Source organism: Salmo trutta, unplaced genomic scaffold (genome assembly GCF_901001165.1).
Source record: "Salmo trutta unplaced genomic scaffold, fSalTru1.1, whole genome shotgun sequence".
In the NCBI taxonomy this organism is placed as follows: domain Eukaryota; kingdom Metazoa; phylum Chordata; class Actinopteri; order Salmoniformes; family Salmonidae; genus Salmo; species Salmo trutta.
In genome coordinates, this window is record NW_021822911.1 from 12838945 (window position 1) to 12860106 (window position 21162).

General features: G+C 41.0%; 1 protein-coding gene and 1 long non-coding RNA gene across 2 annotated transcripts; both read left to right on the top strand.

Moving 5' to 3' along the window:
• Nucleotides 1-749: 749 nt before the first annotated feature.
• Nucleotides 750-2272, top strand: LOC115186654 (gastrula zinc finger protein XlCGF52.1-like; the record flags this gene model as incomplete). The annotated part of the gene is made up of 1 exon (XM_029746213.1): nt 750-2272. A coding segment is annotated over one exon (1215 nt), but the record flags the coding sequence as incomplete, so codon positions are not given.
• A 6523-nt stretch (nt 2273-8795) lies between these two features.
• Nucleotides 8796-10939, top strand: LOC115186657 (uncharacterized). The gene is made up of 2 exons (XR_003875824.1): nt 8796-8881; nt 10724-10939. It is a non-coding gene; the product is annotated as an uncharacterized LOC115186657 (long non-coding RNA).
• The last annotated feature ends 10223 nt before the right edge of the window (nt 10940-21162 follow it).

Here is a 21162-nt window from a genome sequence, read left to right on the forward strand (position 1 = left end):
TATCAGACCACACTAACACCAGTGTTCCTAAATCAGACCACACTAGCACCAGTGTTCCTATATCAGACCACACTAGCACCAGTGTTCCTATATCAGACCACACTAGCACCAGTGTTCCTATATCAGACCACACTAGCACCAGTGTTCCTATATCAGACCACACTAACACCAGTGTTCCTATATCAGACCACACTAGAACCAGTGTTCTTATATATGAACACACTAGCACCAGTGTTCCTATATCAGACCACACTAGAACCAGTGTTCTTATATATGAACACACTAGCACCAGTGTTCCTATATATGAACACACTAGCACCAGTGTTCGTTGTTTCCTCAGTTTGCCACTTCGGCTTGTTGTTATTTCATTCTGTTATTTTCTTCTTGTCCCATCGGCCATGGTCATAGGAGCTTATATTAATTAATATTAATGAATCCCCTCTGTTGCAAATCAAATGCTAGGCTAGAATCATGGGGTAATAATGTCTAGATAATTCTTTCTAGTGGAGATTAGTTTATAAATTGCCTGGCAGGGCTGTGGGACAGTGGATGTGTAGGCATGATTCAAATAGAACTGTTAACAGCCATTACCCGGGTAGTATTGTGAATAACTAACGGCTATTAACCAATCAGCATCCAGGATCCAATTGTGTTATAATGAAATATCTAGTCTGGATTAAACCTCAATAGGAAGACTGTTTTATCATATGGTTTCATTCAGGTCTCTGTTTAACTAAATACTTTGTTTGTCTTTGGCAGGAGAGAGACCAGACTTTCCCTTTGACAGACGGAAGAGTCCTTCAGGGAAACCAGACCCAGAGACTCCCAAACCAGTGACACGACATCACTGCTCCCTGTGTGGAAGGAGTTTTACCAAGTTAGGGAACCTAAAAGAGCATGAGAAAAAACACACAGGAGAAAAGCCTTTCCAATGCTCCCAGTGTGGAAAGAGATTTTCACGAACTCATGAACTAATATTACATGAAAGGACACACACAGGGGAAAAACCACACTATTGCTCCCAGTGTGGAAAGAGATTTGCGCAGTTAGGGAACCTAAAAAAACACAAGAGGGTACACTCCGGAGAGAAGCCTTACCCCTGTTCCCATTGTGGAAAATATTTTAGCCTGTCAGAACACTTAAAATCACATGAGAGGACACACACAGGGGAAAAAACACACACTTGCTCCCAGTGTGGAAAGAGTTTTTCCCATTTAGGGAACCTAAAAAAACATAAGAGAATACACACTGGAGAGAAACCTTACCCCTGTTCCCATTGTGGAAAGAATTTTAGGTTATTACAAAACTTAAAATCACATGAGAGGACACACACAGGGGAAAAACCACACAATTGCATCCAGTGTGGAAAGAGTTTTTCCCATTTAGGGAACCTGAACAAACATAAGAAAATACATTCTGGAGAGAAGCCTTACTGCTGTTCTCGTTGTGGAAAGAATTTTACATTGTCAGAAAGCTTAAAATCACATGAGAGGACACACACAGGGGAAAAATCACACAATTGCTCCCAGTGTGGAAAGAGTTTTTCCCATTCAGCGACCCTCAATCAACATAAGAGAATACACTCTCGAGAGAAGCCTTACTGCTGTTCCCAATGTGGAAAGAATTTTGCATTGTCAGATAACCTGAAGAAGCATGAGAGGACACACACAGGAGAAAAGCCGTACCAATGCTCCCAGTGTGGAAAGAGATTTTCAAGAACACCGGACCTTAAGAAGCATGAACGGGGACACACAGGAGAAAATCCTTACCACTGCTCCCAGTGTGGAAAGAGTTTTACTGACTTAGATAGCCTGAACATACATAAGATAATACACTCTAAAGAGAAACCGTACCATTGTTCCCAGTGTGGAAAGAGTTTTACTAAGCTAGGGAACCTGAAAAGGCATGTGGATATACACACACAGGGGAGGATAAGCTCTCAGTTTGGAAAGAGTTTTAGTTAGGGAACCTAATTGTGGAAAGACATTTTCCCCGGACAGAGGACCTGAAATCACGTGACAGAATAGATAGGCTGTGTTCTGACTTATGTTTGACTGTTGTTTTATGGCACATTAAATCATATTGTTTATATGAAATTTAACTCAAAAATAGGCCTCTACTTTTGTTTTAGTTTTTAACTCTGGAGACATGATCATGTCTAAAATGTGATTCGTTGAATACAAGTATGAACCCTTATTATTCCGCAATGTGCTGATTGTAAAAATGATTTGATTAATGCAACATTATCTGAATAAAACTCTATATAACTATGGTAGTCACTAGTGGACATTCATTATTTACATCTATATCTATGTACTTATAGAAACTAGTTATTCTGAATGGATGGCTGGAAGGCACATAACCCAACGTATCAGGAGGGGTCTTCTGATTGTGTGAATGGATGTCAGGACAGGTCTTCTGATTGGGTGAATGGATGTCAGGAGAGGTCTTCTGATTGGGTGAATGGATGGAGAGGTCTTCTGATTGGGTGAATGGATGTCAGGACAAGTCTTCTGATTGGGTGAATGGATGTCAGGACAAGTCTTCTGATTGGGTGAATGGATGTCAGGAGAGATCTTCTGATTGGGTGAATGGATATCAGGAGAGGTCTTCTGATTGGGTGAATGGATGTCAGGAGAGGTCTTCTGATTGGGTGAATGGATGTCAGGACAGGTCTTCTGATTGGGTGAATGGATGGCTGGATGGTAGATAACACAACGTATCAGTCAGAACATGACTAGAGGCCTTCTGATTGGGTGAATGGATGGCTGGATGGTAGATAACACAACGTATCAGTCAGAACATCACTAGAGGTCTCCTGATTGGGTGAATGGATGGTAGATAACACAACGTATCAGTCAGAACATCAGGAGAGGTCTTCTGATTGGGTGAATGGATGGCTGGATGGTAGATAACACAACATGTCAGTCAGAACATCACTAGAGGTCTTCTGATTGGGTGAATGGATGGCTGGATGGTAGATAACACAACATGTCAGTCAGAACATCACTAGAGGTCTTCTGATTGGGTGAATGGATGTCAGGACAGGTCTCCTGATTGGGTGAATGGATGGCTGGATGGTAGATAACACAACGTATCAGTCAGAACATCACTAGAGGTCTCCTGATTGGGTGAATGGATGGCTGGATGGTAGATAACACAACGTATCAGTCAGAACATCACTAGAGGTCTTCTGATTGGGTGAATGGATGGCTGGATGGTAGATAACACAACGTATCAGTCAGAACATCACTAGAGGTCTTCTGATTGGGGGAATGGATGGCTGGATGGTAGATAACACAACGTATCAGTCAGAACATCACTAGAGGTCTTCTGATTGGGTGAATGGATGGCTGGATGGTAGATAACACAACATGTCAGTCAGAACATCAGGAGAGGTCTTCTGATTGGGTGAATGGATGGCTGGATGGTAGATAACACAACGTATCAGTCAGAACATCACTAGAGGTCTTCTGATTGGGTGAATGGATGGCTGGATGGTAGATAACACAACGTATCAGTCAGAACATCACTAGAGGTCTTCTGATTGGGTGAATGGATGGCTGGATGGTAGATAACACAACGTATCAGTCAGAACATCAGGAGAGGTCTTCTGATTGGGTGAATGGATGGCTGGATGGTAGATAACACAACGTATCAGTCAGAACATCAGGAGAGGTCTCCTGATTGGGTGAATGGATGGCTGGATGGTAGATAACACAACGTATCAGTCAGAACATCAGGAGAGGTCTCCTGATTGGGTGAATGGATGGCTGGATGGTAGATAACACAACATGTCAGTCAGAACATCAGGAGAGGTCTTCTGATTGGGTGAATGGATGGCTGGATGGTAGATAACACAACGTATCAGTCAGAACATCACTAGAGGTCTTCTGATTGGGTGAATGGATGGCTGGATGGTAGATAACACAACATGTCAGTCAGAACATCAGGAGAGGTCTTCTGATTGGGTGAATGGATGGCTGGATGGTAGATAACACAACATGTCAGTCAGAACATCAGGAGAGGTCTTCTGATTGGGTGAATGGATGGCTGGATGGTAGATAACACAACGTATCAGTCAGAACATCACTAGAGGTCTTCTGATTGGGTGAATGGATGGCTGGATGGTAGATAACACAACGTATCAGTCAGAACATCAGGAGAGGTCTCCTGATTGGGTGAATGGATGGCTGGATGGTAGATAACACAACGTATCAGTCAGAACATCAGGAGAGGTCTCCTGATTGGGTGAATGGATGGCTGGATGGTAGATAACACAACGTATCAGTCAGAACATCAGGAGAGGTCTTCTGATTGGGTGAATGGATGGCTGGATGGTAGATAACACAACATGTCAGTCAGAACATCAGCAGAGGTCTTCTGATTGGGTGAATGGATGGCTGGATGGTAGATAACACAACATGTCAGTCAGAACATCACTAGAGGTCTTCTGATTGGGTGAATGGATGGCTGGATGGTAGATAACACAACATGTCAGTCAGAACATCACTAGAGGTCTCCTGAGTGGGTGAATGGATGGCTGGATGGTAGATGACACAACGTATCAGTCAGAACATCACTAGAGGTCTTCTGATTGGGTGAATGGATGGCTGGATGGTAGATAACACAACGTATCAGTCAGAACATCACTAGAGGTCTCCTGATTGGGTGAATGGATGGCTGGATGGTAGATAACACAACATGTCAGTCAGAACATCAGGAGAGGTCTTCTGATTGGGTGAATGGATGGCTGGATGGTAGATAACACAACGTATCAGTCAGAACATCAGGAGAGGTCTTCTGATTGGGTGAATGGATGGCTGGATGGTAGATAACACAACGTATCAGTCAGAACATCACTAGAGGTCTCCTGATTGGGTGAATGGATGGCTGGATGGTAGATAACACAACGTATCAGTCAGAACATCACTAGAGGTCTTCTGATTGGGTGAATGGATGGCTGGATGGTAGATAACACAACGTATCAGTCAGAACATCAGGAGAGCTCTTCTGATTGGGTGAATGGATGGCTGGATGGTAGATAACACAACGTATCAGTCAGAACATCAGGAGAGGTCTTCTGATTGGGTGAATGGATGGCTGGATGGTAGATAACACAACATGTCAGTCAGAACATCACTAGAGGTCTCCTGATTGGGTGAATGGATGGCTGGATGGTAGATAACACAACATGTCAGTCAGAACATCACTAGAGGTCTTCTGATTGGGTGAATGGATGGCTGGATGGTAGATAACACAACATGTCAGTCAGAACATCAGGAGAGGTCTTCTGATTGGGTGAATGGATGGCTGGATGGTAGATAACACAACGTATCAGTCAGAACATCACTAGAGGTCTTCTGATTGGGTGAATGGATGGCTGGATGGTAGATAACACAACATGTCAGTCAGAACATCACTAGAGGTGTCCTGATTGGAGGGTTTTGAGAGCCTTTAACATTTTTATTTAAATTAGTTTGCTTCTTTAGTCTTTTTAGTTTTCAATAGGCTTTGGCTATTACAGCGAACACCTGGTAAAGAGGACTCTTACCATATCTGATCACCTCAGTAGTGCTGTAGTGTCCATCTATCTGGTAAAGAGGAGGTTACCATCTCTGATCACCTCAGTAGTACTGTAGTGTCCACCTATCTGGTAAAGAGGAGGTTACCATCTCTGATCACCTCAGTAGTACTGTACTGTCCATCTTTCTGGTAAAGAGGAGGTTACCATCTCTGATCACCTCAGTAGTACTGTAGTGTCCACCTATCTGGTAAAGAGGAGGTTACCATCTCTGATCACCTCAGTAGTACTGTAGTGTCCATCTTTCTGGTAAAGAGGAGGTTACCATCTCTGATCACCTCAGTAGTACTGTAGTGTCCACCTATCTGGTAAAGAGGAACTTACCATCTCTGATCACCTCAGTAGTACTGTAGTGTCCATCTTTCTGGTAAAGAGGAGGTTACCATCTCTGATCCACCTCAGTAGTACTGTAGTGTCCACCTATCTGGTAAAGAGGAGGTTACCATCTCTGATCACCTCAGTAGTACTGTAGTGTCCATCTTTCTGGTAAAGAGGAGGTTACCATCTCTGATCACCTCAGTAGTGCTGTAGTGTCCACCTATCTGGTAAAGAGGAGGTTACCATCTCTGATCACCTCAGTAGTACTGTAGTGTCCACCTATCTGGTAAAGAGGAGGTTACCATCTCTGATCACCTCAGTAGTACTGTAGTGTCCATCTTTCTGGTAAAGAGGAGGTTACCATCTCTGATCACCTCAGTAGTACTGTAGTGTCCACCTATCTGGTAAAGAGGAGGTTACCATCTCTGATCACCTCAGTAGTACTGTAGTGTCCACCTATCTGGTAAAGAGGAGGTTACCATCTCTGATCATCTCAGTAGTACTGTAGTGTCCATCTTTCTGGTAAAGAGGAGGTTACCATCTCTGATCCACCTCAGTAGTACTGTAGTGTCCACCTATCTGGTAAAGAGGAGGTGGGGTTTGCACATTGTAGTCCATTCCATTTGTCCTTAAGTGAAATCGCCACCCATCCGGGGCACCTGGCCATGCCAAACAAACTAGCCCAATATTTCTGCCTCATGGACATAGCAGGTTAGGAGAATTAATGTAGCAGTTTAGGAGACTGAGGTTAAGGTTAGGAAAGGGGTTAGCTAAATTGCTCTCTTAACCTGCTATGAAAAGTCACTTCCGGTCGTAACTGTACTCCCATCTAGTCACAACCGAGAATCAGGAACTGACTTCCTGAAACAAATACCAAAAGAGAGTTTTGGGGTGGAGTTTTCCTTTAACTATCCTACCACTGTGGTTCGTCTGTGAGCTGATCAACCAATAGTTTGAGCTGCCTGACCCCTGTGATATTCTGTTCACTAGGAGAGTCAGTATGTATATAGACTACTGCTGCTATGACCCTGTGATATTCTGTTCACTAGGAGAGTCAGTATGTATATAGACTACTGCTGCTATGACCCTGTGATATTCTGTTCACTAGGAGAGTCAGTATGTATATAGACTACTGCTGCTATAACCCTGTGATATTCTGCTCACTAGGAGAGTCAGTATGTATATAGACTACTGCTGCTATGACCCTGTGATATTCTGTTCACTAGGAGAGTCAGTATGTATATAGACTACTGCTGCTATGACCCTGTGATATTCTGTTCACTAGGAGAGTCAGTATGTATATAGACTACTGCTGCTATGACCCTGTGATATAATGTTCACTAGGAGAGTCAGTATGTATATAGACTACTGCTGCTATGACCCTGTGATATTCTGTTCACTAGAAGAGTCAGTATGTATATAGACTACTGCTGCTATGACCCTGTGATATTCTGTTCACTAGGAGAGTCAGTATGTATATAGACTACTGCTGCTATGACCCTGTGATATTCTGTTCACTAGGAGAGTCAGTATGTATATAGACTACTGCTGCTATGACCCTGTGATATTCTGCTCACTAGAAGAGTCAGTATGTATATAGACTACTGCTGCTATGACCCTGTGATATTCTGCTCACTAGGAGAGTCAGTATGTATATAGACTACTGCTGCTATGACCCTGTGATATTCTGTTCACTAGGAGAGTCAGTATGTATATAGACTACTGCTGCTATGACCCTGTGATATTCTGTTCACTAGGAGAGTCAGTATGTATATAGACTACTGCTGCTATGACCCTGTGATATTCTGTTCACTAGGAGAGTCAGCGTGTATATAGACTACTGCTGCTATGACCCTGTGATATTCTGTTCACTAGGAGAGTCAGCATGTATATAGACTACTGCTGCTATGACCCAGTTTATTCCTCCTCTCCATCAGGCCTTTTGTTTTGTCTCCGGAGTCCGGAGACTCTGCTTAGCATTTTGGAGATGATTTACTTTTTGTCTAACAAGGGGAACCCCGTACCCCCGTGAAACCCCTTAATTCAAGGATGTAGAACTTGTGTTCAGTGCCTTTTTGTATGCAGTCTGTTGATATACCAGTGCCTGGGGATACAGTTAGGTTTGTATGAGGATAATTCAACCAGTGTGCGACCAGTGGGTTTCTTTAAATGAATGAATATGAAACTACCTTAAATACAGATGTGAAGGACAGTATGTTTCAAATTCTCACTTAAAATATGCACTGCTCTATTTGAACGTCTCAATATAATATTATTATTTAATGAAAGGAATGAAAATACATTTGTCTGCAAATGAAAATTTAAAAAAACGTATCATAACTGCGTTTCTCTCCAGTCAGCAGACGGCGATGTGCGTGTTTCAGGCGGCGCTGCCAGCGTGACGTATAATCTAGTGGACGGAACGGATCAACAACAACGAGTCAGCCACCTCGGTAGCCAACAGCCGAAACATTTAGACTTTTTCTGTGCATATTTGTCTCTGTGTTTTAAATATACTTCTGACGTCTAGTTAATTGCCCCCATTTAAATGTTATAGGTACATTGTTAGTCAACTAGCTGGCTTGATAAGTTAGCCTAGTACTAAACTCGTCGCTCATGCTAACTAGCTAGCTAGCTAGCTAACATCCCCGACCATGAGCTCACTGATGTATTCCTCGCCTGCTAAAGAAGAGGTCTGTTGGACGGAGAAAGAAGCTCTGGGGCTGAACGTTGTCGTGAAAGAGGAGAAGGAAGAGGAGGATGTTACAGTAAAACAAGAAGTAGAGGGTGAGGCTGTTACAGTGAAAGAAGAAGAGAAAGACGTTTCAGTGAAAGAAGAGGAAGACGCGTTCAGAGTGAAAGAGGAGGAGGATGATACAGTAAAAGAAGAGGAAGATGCTGTTTTTGGAGTGAAGGAGGAGAAAGAGGGAGAGAGAACTGTCATATTGACAGAGGAGTCAGGAGATCTGATTACCATCAGTAAGTACTGTCTTAAAAACGGGCTCTAACTGTCCAAAGGTTTTGAACGAATGTGTTGTTTTAAAGCAGCATGCTACTGAAATTCTATACTTGAAAATGTTGTTCTGTACTATAGGAATTTATGTTATAATATAATGTTAAAGCTACATTTTAAAATGGGTGATTAAAGCCCTGAATGCTGATTGGCTGACAGCCGTGGTATATCAGGCCTTATACCATGGGTATGACGACATGTATTTTTACTGTTCTGATTACGTTGGTAACCAGTTTATAATAGCAATAAGACACCTCAGTGATAGATGGCCAATATACCACGGCTAAGGGCTGTATCCAGGCACTCTGTGTTGTGCATAAGGACAGTCTTTAACCGTGCTATATTGGCCATATACCACACTTCCTCGGGTCTTATTGCTTAACTGTAACATGTGTATACCATCAGAGCCCCCCCACCACAAAATCACAACTTAATTGTCTCACAGAATGGCAAACAAGTTATAAATGAATTGTTTGACATGTGTCTATTGTAGACTTTGCGTGGAGTGTGTATACCAGCAGAAGCAGATTTCTAAATAATGTTGGAGAAATACATAAAATAAGAAGCATTATTGACATGAAAAGGACAGTGGTTTTGGGGAGACTGAACATATTAGAAAACGTCTGTGAGTTTGTAAGTCTTCAAAACAAAATAAAAATGTTGAAGGAAAGGTGTGGCTAAACAAAAAATATATAATTTAGAGAAGATAGTAATGTCCATTATTACTTTAGAGATGAAGTGGGCCACCAACAAAACGTTATTAACAATGGATCAACTGCAGCCTGGAATAGTAATATATATTATTATAGAGCTCTGCTCAGCCTATAAACATGACATTATATATTATTATAGAGCTCTGCTCAGCCTATAAACATGACATTATCTATTATTATTATAGAGCTCTGCTCAGCCTGTAAACATGACATTATCTATTATTATAGAGCTCTGCTCAGCCTATAAACATGACATTATCTATTATTATAGAGCTCTGCTCAGCCTATAAACATGACATTATCTATTATTATAGAGCTCTGCTCAGCCTATAAACATGACATTATCTATTATTATAGAGCTCTGCTCAGCCTATAAACATGACATTATCTATTATTATAGAGCTCTGCTCAGCCTATAAACATGACATTATCTATTATTATAGAGCTCTGCTCAGCCTATAAACATGACATTATCTATTATTATAGAGCTCTGCTCAGCCTATAAACATGACATTATCTATTATTATAGAGCTCTGCTCAGCCTATAAACATGACATTATCTATTATTATAGAGCTCTGCTCAGCCTATAAACATGACATTATCTATTATTATAGAGCTCTGCTCAGCCTATAAACAATACATTATCTATTATTATAGAGCTCTGCTCAGCCTGTAAACATGACATTATCTATTATTATAGAGCTCTGCTCAGCCTGTAAACATGACATTATCTATTATTATAGAGCTCTGCTCAGCCTATAAACATGACTTTATCTATTATTATAGAGCTCTGCTCAGCCTATAAACATGACATTATCTATTATTATAGAGCTCTGATCAGCCTGTAAACATGACATTATCTATCATTATGACATCATGACATTCCCTGAGAGATTAGATTTGGAGCTCTTCATCATTTGTTTTTAAATCTCACCGTCACCAAGTTTATTTTTAATGATGTAATGTTGTGAAAACTGACCTCAGGGTATTGAGGGATCTAGTCTAGATTAAACCTCATAGGAAAACAATTTTATTGAATGGAGGTTTCATTCAGGACTCTCTGTTTAACTAAATAATCTGTTTGTCTTTTGCAGGAGAGAGACCAGACTCTGACAGCGGGAAGAGTTCCTCAGAGGAAACAGACCCAGCGACGCCTAACCAACACCACTGCTCCCACTGTGGAAAGAGTTTTAGGTGGTTTGGGAGCCTGAAAATGCACGAGAGAACACATACAGGAGAAAAGCCCTACCACTGTTCCCACTGTGGGAAGAACTTTACTCAGTTAGGAGCCCTGGTTGGGCATGAGAGAACACACACGGGAGAGAAGCCTTATCACTGTTCCCACTGTGGAAAGAGTTTTAGGTGGTTATGGGTCCTGAAAAAGCATGAGAGAATACATACTGGAGAGAAGCCTTATCACTGTTCTCACTGTGGAAAGAGTTTTAGGTGGTTAGTGAGCCTGAAAACGCATGAGAGAATACACACAGGAGAAAAGCCTTTCCAATGTTCCCAGTGTGAAAAGAGTTTTAGGTGGCCAGGGAGTCTGCAAAAGCATGTGAGAAAACACACAGGAGAAAAGCCTTTCCAACATACTAATACACAGGAGGAGAAGACATACCACTGTTCTCATTGTGAAAAGACATTTTCCCAGTCAGAGGACCTGAAATCACACGAGAGAATAGAGAGGCTGTGTTCTGACTTATGTTTCTGACTGAGAATTTGTCCACGGACAGGATTCATAGGGCCAGGGTGTCCGCTATGGACGCCTGGAAAAAATCAGCAGTGGACATTTCTGAACGTTTTTCCAACAGACCTGTACATCCATGAATGGATCTCTATAATGTGTAACTATTTCTGATGTATGTGTTGTGATGTATTGTTTAATAGATGTACTATGTTAGGTATATTTATCTGTGGTTTAATTTCAACAGATCTTACTGATGCTATTAGATTGCTGTGTGGGGGGAGTTTTATATATATACAGTGCCTTCAGAAAGTATTCACATCCCTTGACTTGTCCCACATTTCATTGTGTTACAGCCTAAATGTAAACATTATTTTTATTTATTTTTATTTCACCTTTATTTAACCAGGTAGGCTAGTTGATAACAAGTCCTCATTTGCAACTGCGACCTGGCCAAGATAAAGCAAAGCAGTTCGACACATACAACAACACAGAGTTACACATGGAATAAACAAACATACAATCAATTATACAGTAGAAAAATCTATATACAGCATGTGTAAATGAGAGGTTAGGCAATAAATAGGCCATGGTGGTGAAGTAATTACAATATAGCAATTAAACACTGGAATGGTAGGATGTGCAGAAGGTGACTGTGCAAGTAGAGATACTGGGGTTAAATGGATTCAATACCCCATAATGTCAAAGTGGAATTATGTTTTTGGAAATGTTTACACATTTAATTAAAAGCCTAAATAAGTTCAGGAGTAAAGATGTTACTTAACAAGTCACATAATAAGTTGCATGGACTCACTGTGTGCAAAAATAGTGTTTAACATGATTTTTGAATGAATACCTCATCTCTGTACCCCACACATACAATTATCTGTAATGTCCCTCAGTCGAGCAGTGAATTTCAAACACAGATTCAACCACAAAGACCAGGAAGGTTTTCCAACGCCTCGCAAAGAAGGGCATGTATTCGTAGATAGGTAAAAAAAAAGAGCAGACATTGAATATCCCTTTGAGCATGGTGAAGTTATTAATTACACTTTAGATGGTGTATCAATATACCCAGTCACTAACTCAGTTGCTGGAGAGGAAGGAAACCGCTCAGGGATTTCACCATGAGGCCAATGGTGACTTTAAAATAGTTACAGTGTTTAATGATTGTGATATGAGAAAACTGCAGATGGATCAACAACATTGTAGGTACTCCACAATACTAACCTAAATGACAGAGTGAAAAGAAGGAAGCATTCCCAGTCAGAGGACCTGAAATCACATGAGAGAATAGAGAGGCTGTTGGCACTAAAGTAATACTGCAAAAGAATGTGGCAAAGAAATGAACTTTATATCCTGAATACAAAGCGTTATGTTTGGGGCAAATCCAACACATCACTGAGTACCACTCCTCATATTTTCAAGCATGGTGGTGGCTGCATCATGTTATGGGTATGCTTGTCATTGGCGTCACTAGAGGCGCCACTACAGTCCCTGGTTCTAATCCAGGCTGTATCACAACCGGCTGTGATCGGAAGTCCCATAGGGGCGTCGCACAATTGGCCCAGCGTCGTCCAAGTTAGGGGAGGGTTTGGCCGGCCGGGACGTCCTTGTCCCATTGCGCTCTAGCGACTCCTTGTGGCGGTCAGCATGCACGCTGACTTCGGTCGCCAGCTGGACGGTGTTTCCTCCGACACATTGGTGTGGCTGGCTTCCAGGTTGGCAGGGTCGTGTTTCAGAGGACACATGGAACTCGACCTTCACCTCTCCCCCGAGTCCGTAGGGGAGTTGCAATTGGATATCATGAAATTGGTGAGAAAAAGGGGTAAAGGTACAACAACAACCCAAAAAATATATACACTGCTCAAAAAAATAAAGGGAACACTTAAACAACACAATGTAACTCCAAGTCAATCACACTTCTGTGAAATCAAACTGTCCACTTAGGAAGCAACACTGATTGACAATAAATGTCACATACTGTTGTGCAAATGGAATAGACAACAGGTGGAAAATATAGGCAATTAGCAAGACACCCCCAATAAAGGAGTGGTTCTGCAGGTGGGAACCACAGACCACTTCTCAGTTCCTATGCTTCCTGGCTGATTTTTTTGGTCACTTTTGAATGCTGGCGGTGCTTTCACTCTAGTGGTAGCATGAGACGGAGTCTACAACCCACACAAGTGGCTCAGGTAGTGCAGCTCATCCAGGATGGCACATCAATGCGAGCTGTGGCAAGAAGGTTTGCTGTGTCTGTCAGCGTAGTGTCCAGAGCATGGAGGCGCTACCAGGAGACAGGTCAGTACATCAGGAGACGTGGAGGAGGCCGTAGGAGGGCAACAACCCAGCAGCAGGACCGCTACCTCCGCCTTTGTGCAAGGAGGAGCAGGAGGAGCACTGCCAGAGCCCTGCAAAATGACCTCCAGCAGGCCACAAATGTGCATGTGTCTGCTCAAACGGTCAGAAACAGACTCCATGAGGGTGATATGAAGGCCCGACGTCCACAGGTGGGGGTTGTGCTTACAGCCCAACACCGTGCAAGACGTTTGGCATTTGCCAGAGAACACCAAGATTGGCAAATTCGCCACTGGCGCCCTGTGCTCTTCACAGATGAAAGCAGGTTCACACTGAGCTCGTGACAGACGTGACAGAGTCTGGAGACGCCGTGGAGAACGTTCTGCTGCCTGCAACATCCTCCAGCATGACCGGTTTGGCGGTGGGTCAGTCATGGTGTGGGGTGGCATTTCTTTGGGGGGCCGCACAGCCCTCCATGTGCTCGCCAGAGGTAGCCTGACTGCCATTTGGTACCGAGATGAGATCCTCAGACCCCTTGTGAGACCATATGCTGGTGCGGTTGGCCCTGGGTTCCTCCTAATGCAAGACAATGCTAGACCTCATGTGGCTGGAGTGTGTCAGCAGTTCCTGCAAGAGGAAGGCATTGATGCTATGGACTGGCCCGCCCGTTCCCCAGACCTGAATCCAATTGTGCACATCTGGGACATCATGTCTCGCTCCATCCACCAATGCCACGTTGCACCACAGACTGTCCAGGAGTTGGCGGATGCTTTAGTCCAGGTCTGGGAGGAGATCCCTCAGGAGACCATCCGCCACCTCATCAGGAGCATGCCCAGGCGTTGTAGGGAGGTCATACAGGCACGTGGAGGCCACACACACTACTGAGCCTCATTTTGACTTGTTTTAAGGATATTACATCAAAGTTGGATCAGCCTGTAGTGTGGTTTTCCACTTTAATTTTGAGTGTGACTCCATATCCAGACCTCCATGGGTTGATAAATTGGATTTCCATTGATTATTTTTGTGTGATTTTGTTGTCAGCACATTCAACTATGTAAAGAAAAAAGTATTTAATAAGATTATTTCTTTCATTCAGATCTAGGATGTGTTGGTTAAGTGTTCCCTTTATTTTTTTGAGCAGTATATATCAAATTAACCTGAAATATTACTCAACGTCCCCCTCTGGTGGTGAAGAAGTATAATCCACCTAAACTAACAGAACCGGGCTGATAAACTGGCTGGTGTTCATGAGTTTATAAAACATATACTTTATACATGTCATAAATTACCTGCATTGATGAGACACACAGTGTGGATGAATGATCAGTATTGACAGGATATAAATAGCACTCCTATAGAAGATGCAGTGAGGATGAATGATCAGGATATAAATAGCACTCCTATAGAAGATGCAGTGTGGATAAATGATCAGGATATAAATAACACTCCTAAAGAAGATGCAGTGTGGATGAATGATCAGGATATAAATAGCACTCCTATAGAAGATGCAGTGTGGATGAATGATCAGGATATAAATAGCACTCCTATAGAAGATGCAGTGTGGATGAATGATCAGGATATAAATAGCACTCCTATAGAAGATGCAGTGTGGATGAATGATCAGGTTATAAATAGCACTCCTATAGAAGATGCAGTGTGGATGAATGATCAGGATATAAATAGCACTCCTATAGAAGATGCAGTGTGGATGAATGATCAGGATATAAATAGCACTCCTATAGAAGATGCAGTGTGGATGAATGATCAGGATATAAATAGCACTCCTATAGAAGATGCAGTGTGGATGAATGATCAGGATATAAATAGCACTCCTATAGAAGATGCAGTGTGGATGAATGATCAGGATATAAATAGCACTCCTATAGAAGATGCAGTGAGGATGAATGATCAGGATATAAATAGCACTCCTATAGAAGATGCAGTGTGGATGAATGATCAGGATATAAATATCACTCCTATAGAAGATACAGTGTGGATGAATGATCAGGATATAAATAGCACTCCTATAGAAGATGCAGTGTGGATGAATGATCAGGATATAAATAGCACTCCTATAGAAGATGCAGTGTGGATGAATGATCAGGTTATAAATAGCACTCCTATAGAAGATGCAGTGGGGATGAATGATCAGGATATAAATAGCACTCCTATAGAAGATGCAGTGTGGATGAATGATCAGGATATAAATAGCACTCCTAAAGAAGATGCAGTGTGGATGAATGATCAGGATATAAATAGCAGTCCTATAGAAGATGCAGTGTGGATGAATGATCAGGATATAAATAGCACTCCTAAAGAAGATGCAGTGAGGATGAATGATCAGGATATAAATAGCACTCCTATAGAAGATGCAGTGTGGATGAATGATCAGGATATAAATAGCACTCCTATAGAAGATGCAGTGTGGATGAATGATCAGGATATAAATAGCACTCCTATAGAAGATGCAGTGGGGATGAATGATCAGGATATAAATAGCACTCCTATAGAAGATGCAGTGTGGATGAATGATCAGGATATAAATAGCACTCCTATAGAAGATGCAGTGTGGATGAATGATCAGGATATAAATAGCACTCCTATAGAAGATGCAGTGTGGATGAATGATCAGTAGTGACAGGATATAAATAGCACTCCTAAAGAAGATGCAGTGTGGATGAATGATCAGGATATAAATAGCACTCCTATAGAAGATGCAGTGTGGATGAATGATCAGGATATAAATAGCACTCCTATAGAAGATGCAGTGTGGATGAATGATCAGGATATAAATAGCACTCCTATAGAAGATGCAGTGTGGATGAATGATCAGGATATAAATAGCACTCCTATAGAAGATGCAGTGTGGATGAATGTTCAGGATATAAATAGCACTCCTATAGAAGATGCAGTGAGGATGAATGATCAGGATATAAATAGCACTCCTATAGAAGATGCAGTGTGGATGAATGATCAGGATATAAATAGCACTCCTATAGAAGATGCAGTGTGGATGAATGATCAGGATATAAATAGCACTCCTATAGAAGATGCAGTGTGGATGAATGATCAGGATATAAATAGCACTCCTATAGAAGATGCAGTGTGGATGAATGATCAGGATATAAATAGCACTCCTAAAGAAGATGCAGTGTGGATGAATGATCAGGATATAAATAGCACTCCTATAGAAGATGCAGTGGGGATGAATGATCAGGATATAAATAGCACTCCTATAGAAGATGCAGTGTGGGTGAATGATCAGGATATAAATAGCACTCCTAAAGAAGATGCAGTGTGGATGAATGATCAGGATATAAATAGCACTCCTATAGAAGATGCAGTGAGGATGAATGATCAGGATATAAATAGCACTCCTATAGAAGATGCAGTGTGGATGAATGATCAGGATATAAATAGCACTCCTATAGAAGATGCAGTGTGGATGAATGATCAGGATATAAATAGCACTCCTATAGAAGATGCAGTGTGGATGAATGATCAGGATATAAATAGCACTCCTATAGAAGATGCAGTGAGGATGAATGATCAGGATATAAATAGCACTCCTATAGAAGATGCAGTGTGGATGAATGATCAGGATATAAATAGCACTCCTATAGAAGATGCAGTGTGGATGAATGATCAGGATATAAATAGCACTCCTAAAGAAGATGCAGTGTGGATGAATGATCAGGATATAAATAGCACTCCTATAGAAGATTCAGTATGGATGAATGATCAGGATATAAATAGCACTCCTAAAGAAGATGCAGTGAGGATGAATGATCAGGATATAAATAGCACTCCTATAGAAGATGCAGTGAGGATGAATGATCAGGATATAAATAGCACTCCTATAGAAGATGCAGTGAGGATGAATGATCAGGATATAAATAGCACTCCTATAGAAGATGCAGTGTGGATGAATGATCAGGATATAAATAGCACTCCTATAGAAGATGCAGTGTGGATGAATGATCAGGATATAAATAGCACTCCTATAGAAGATGCAGTGAGGATGAATGATCAGGATATAAATAGCACTCCTATAGAAGATGCAGTGTGGATGAATGATCAGGATATAAATAGCACTCCTATAGAAGATGCAGTGTGGATGAATGATCAGGATATAAATAGCACTCCTATAGAAGATGCAGTGTGGATGAATGATCAGGATATAAATAGCACTCCTATAGAAGATGCAGTGTGGATGAATGATCAGGATATAAATAGCACTCCTATAGAAGATGCAGTGTGGATGAATGATCAGGATATAAATAGCACTCCTATAGAAGATGCAGTGTGGATGAATGATCAGGATATAAATAGCACTCCTATAGAAGATGCAGTGTGGATGAATGATCAGGATATAAATAGCACTCCTATAGAAGATGCAGTGTGGATGAATGATCAGGATATAAATAGCACTCCTATAGAAGATGCAGTGTGGATGAATGATCAGGATATAAATAGCACTCCTATAGAAGATGCAGTGTGGATGAATGATCAGGATATAAATAGCACTCCTATAGAAGATGCAGTGTGGATGAATGATCAGGATATAAATAGCACTCCTATAGAAGATGCAGTGTGGATGAATGATCAGGATATAAATAGCACTCCTATAGAAGATGCAGTGTGGATGAATGATCAGGATATAAATAGCACTCCTATAGAAGATGCAGTGAGGATGAATGATCAGGATATAAATAGCACTCCTATAGAAGATGCAGTGAGGATGAATGATCAGGATATAAATAGCACTCCTATAGAAGATGCAGTGTGGATGAATGATCAGGATATAAATAGCACTCCTATAGAAGATGCAGTGTGGATGAATGATCAGGATATAAATAGCACTCCTATAGAAGATGCAGTGTGGATGAATGATCAGGATATAAATAGCACTCCTATAGAAGATGCAGTGAGGATGAATGATCAGGATATAAATAGCACTCCTATAGAAGATGCAGTGTGGATGAATGATCAGGATATAAATAGCACTCCTATAGAAGATGCAGTGTGGATGAATGATCAGGATATAAATAGCACTCCTATAGAAGATGCAGTGTGGATGAATGATCAGGTTATAAATAGCACTCCTATAGAAGATGCAGTGTGGATGAATGATCAGGATATAAATAGCACTCCTATAGAAGATGCAGTGTGGATGAATGATCAGGATATAAATAGCACTACTATAGAAGATGCAGTGTGGATGAATGATCAGGATATAAATAGCACTCCTATAGAAGATGCAGTGTGGATTAATGATCAGGATATAAATAGCACTCCTATAGAAGATGCAGTGTGGATGAATGATCAGGATATAAATAGCACTCCTATAGAAGATGCAGTGGGGATGAATGATCAGGATATAAATAGCACTCCTAAAGAAGATGCAGTGTGGATGAATGATCAGGATATAAATAGCACTCCTATAGAAGATGCAGTGTGGATGAATGATCAGGATATAAATAGCACTCCTATAGAAGATGCAGTGTGGATGAATGATCAGGATATAAATAGCACTCCTATAGAAGATGCAGTGTGGATGAATGATCAGGATATAAATAGCACTCCTATAGAAGATGCAGTGTGGATGAATGATCAGGATATAAATAGCACTCCTATAGAAGATGCAGTGAGGATGAATGATCAGGATATAAATAGCACTCCTATAGAAGATGCAGTGTGGATGAATGATCAGGATATAAATAGCACTCCTATAGAAGATGCAGTGTGGATGAATGATCAGGATATAAATAGCACTCCTAAAGAAGATGCAGTGTGGATGAATGATCAGGATATAAATAGCACTCCTATAGAAGATTCAGTATGGATGAATGATCAGGATATAAATAGCACTCCTAAAGAAGATGCAGTGAGGATGAATGATCAGGATATAAATAGCACTCCTATAGAAGATGCAGTGTGGATGAATGATCAGGATATAAATAGCACTCCTATAGAAGATGCAGTGAGGATGAATGATCAGGATATAAATAGCACTCCTATAGAAGATGCAGTGTGGATGAATGATCAGGATATAAATAGCACTCCTATAGAAGATGCAGTGTGGATGAATGATCAGGATATAAATAGCACTCCTATAGAAGATGCAGTGAGGATGAATGATCAGGATATAAATAGCACTCCTATAGAAGATGCAGTGTGGATGAATGATCAGGATATAAATAGCACTCCTATAGAAGATGCAGTGTGGATGAATGATCAGGATATAAATAGCACTCCTATAGAAGATGCAGTGTGGATGAATGATCAGGATATAAATAGCACTCCTATAGAAGATGCAGTGTGGATGAATGATCAGGATATAAATAGCACTCCTATAGAAGATGCAGTGTGGATGAATGATCAGGATATAAATAGCACTCCTATAGAAGATGCAGTGTGGATGAATGATCAGGATATAAATAGCACTCCTATAGAAGATGCAGTGTGGATGAATGATCAGGATATAAATAGCACTCCTATAGAAGATGCAGTGTGGATGAATGATCAGGATATAAATAGCACTCCTATAGAAGATGCAGTGTGGATGAATGATCAGGATATAAATAGCACTCCTATATAAGATGCAGTGTGGATGAATGATCAGGATATAAATAGCACTCCTATAGAAGATGCAGTGTGGATGAATGATCAGGATATAAATAGCACTCCTATAGAAGATGCAGTGTGGATGAATGATCAGGATATAAATAGCACTCCTATAGAAGATGCAGTGAGGATGAATGATCAGGATATAAATAGCACTCCTATAGAAGATGCAGTGAGGATGAATGATCAGGATATAAATAGCACTCCTATAGAAGATGCAGTGTGGATGAATGATCAGGATATAAATAGCACTCCTATAGAAGATGCAGTGTGGATGAATGATCAGGATATAAATAGCACTCCTATAGAAGATGCAGTGTGGATGAATGATCAGGATATAAATAGCACTCCTATAGAAGATGCAGTGAGGATGAATGATCAGGATATAAATAGCACTCCTATAGAAGATGCAGTGTGGATGAATGATCAGGACATAAATAGCACTCCTATAGAAGATGCAGTGTGGATGAATGATCAGGATATAAATAGCACTCCTATAGAAGATGCAGTGTGGATGAATGATCAGGTTATAAATAGCACTCCTATAGAAGATGCAGTGTGGATGAATGATCAGGATATAAATAGCACTCCTATAGAAGATGCAGTGTGGATGAATGATCAGGATATAAATAGCACTCCTATAGAAGATGCAGTGTGGATGAATGATCAGGATATAAATAGCACTCCTATAGAAGATGCAGTGTGGATGAATGATCAGGATATAAATAGCACTCCTATAGAAGATGCAGTGTGGATGAATGATCAGGATATAAATAGCACTCCTATAGAAGATGCAGTGGGGATGAATGATCAGGATATAAATAGCACTCCTATAGAAGATGCAGTGTGGATGAATGATCAGGATATAAATAGCACTCCTATAGAAGATGCAGTGAGGATGAATGATCAGGATATAAATAGCAC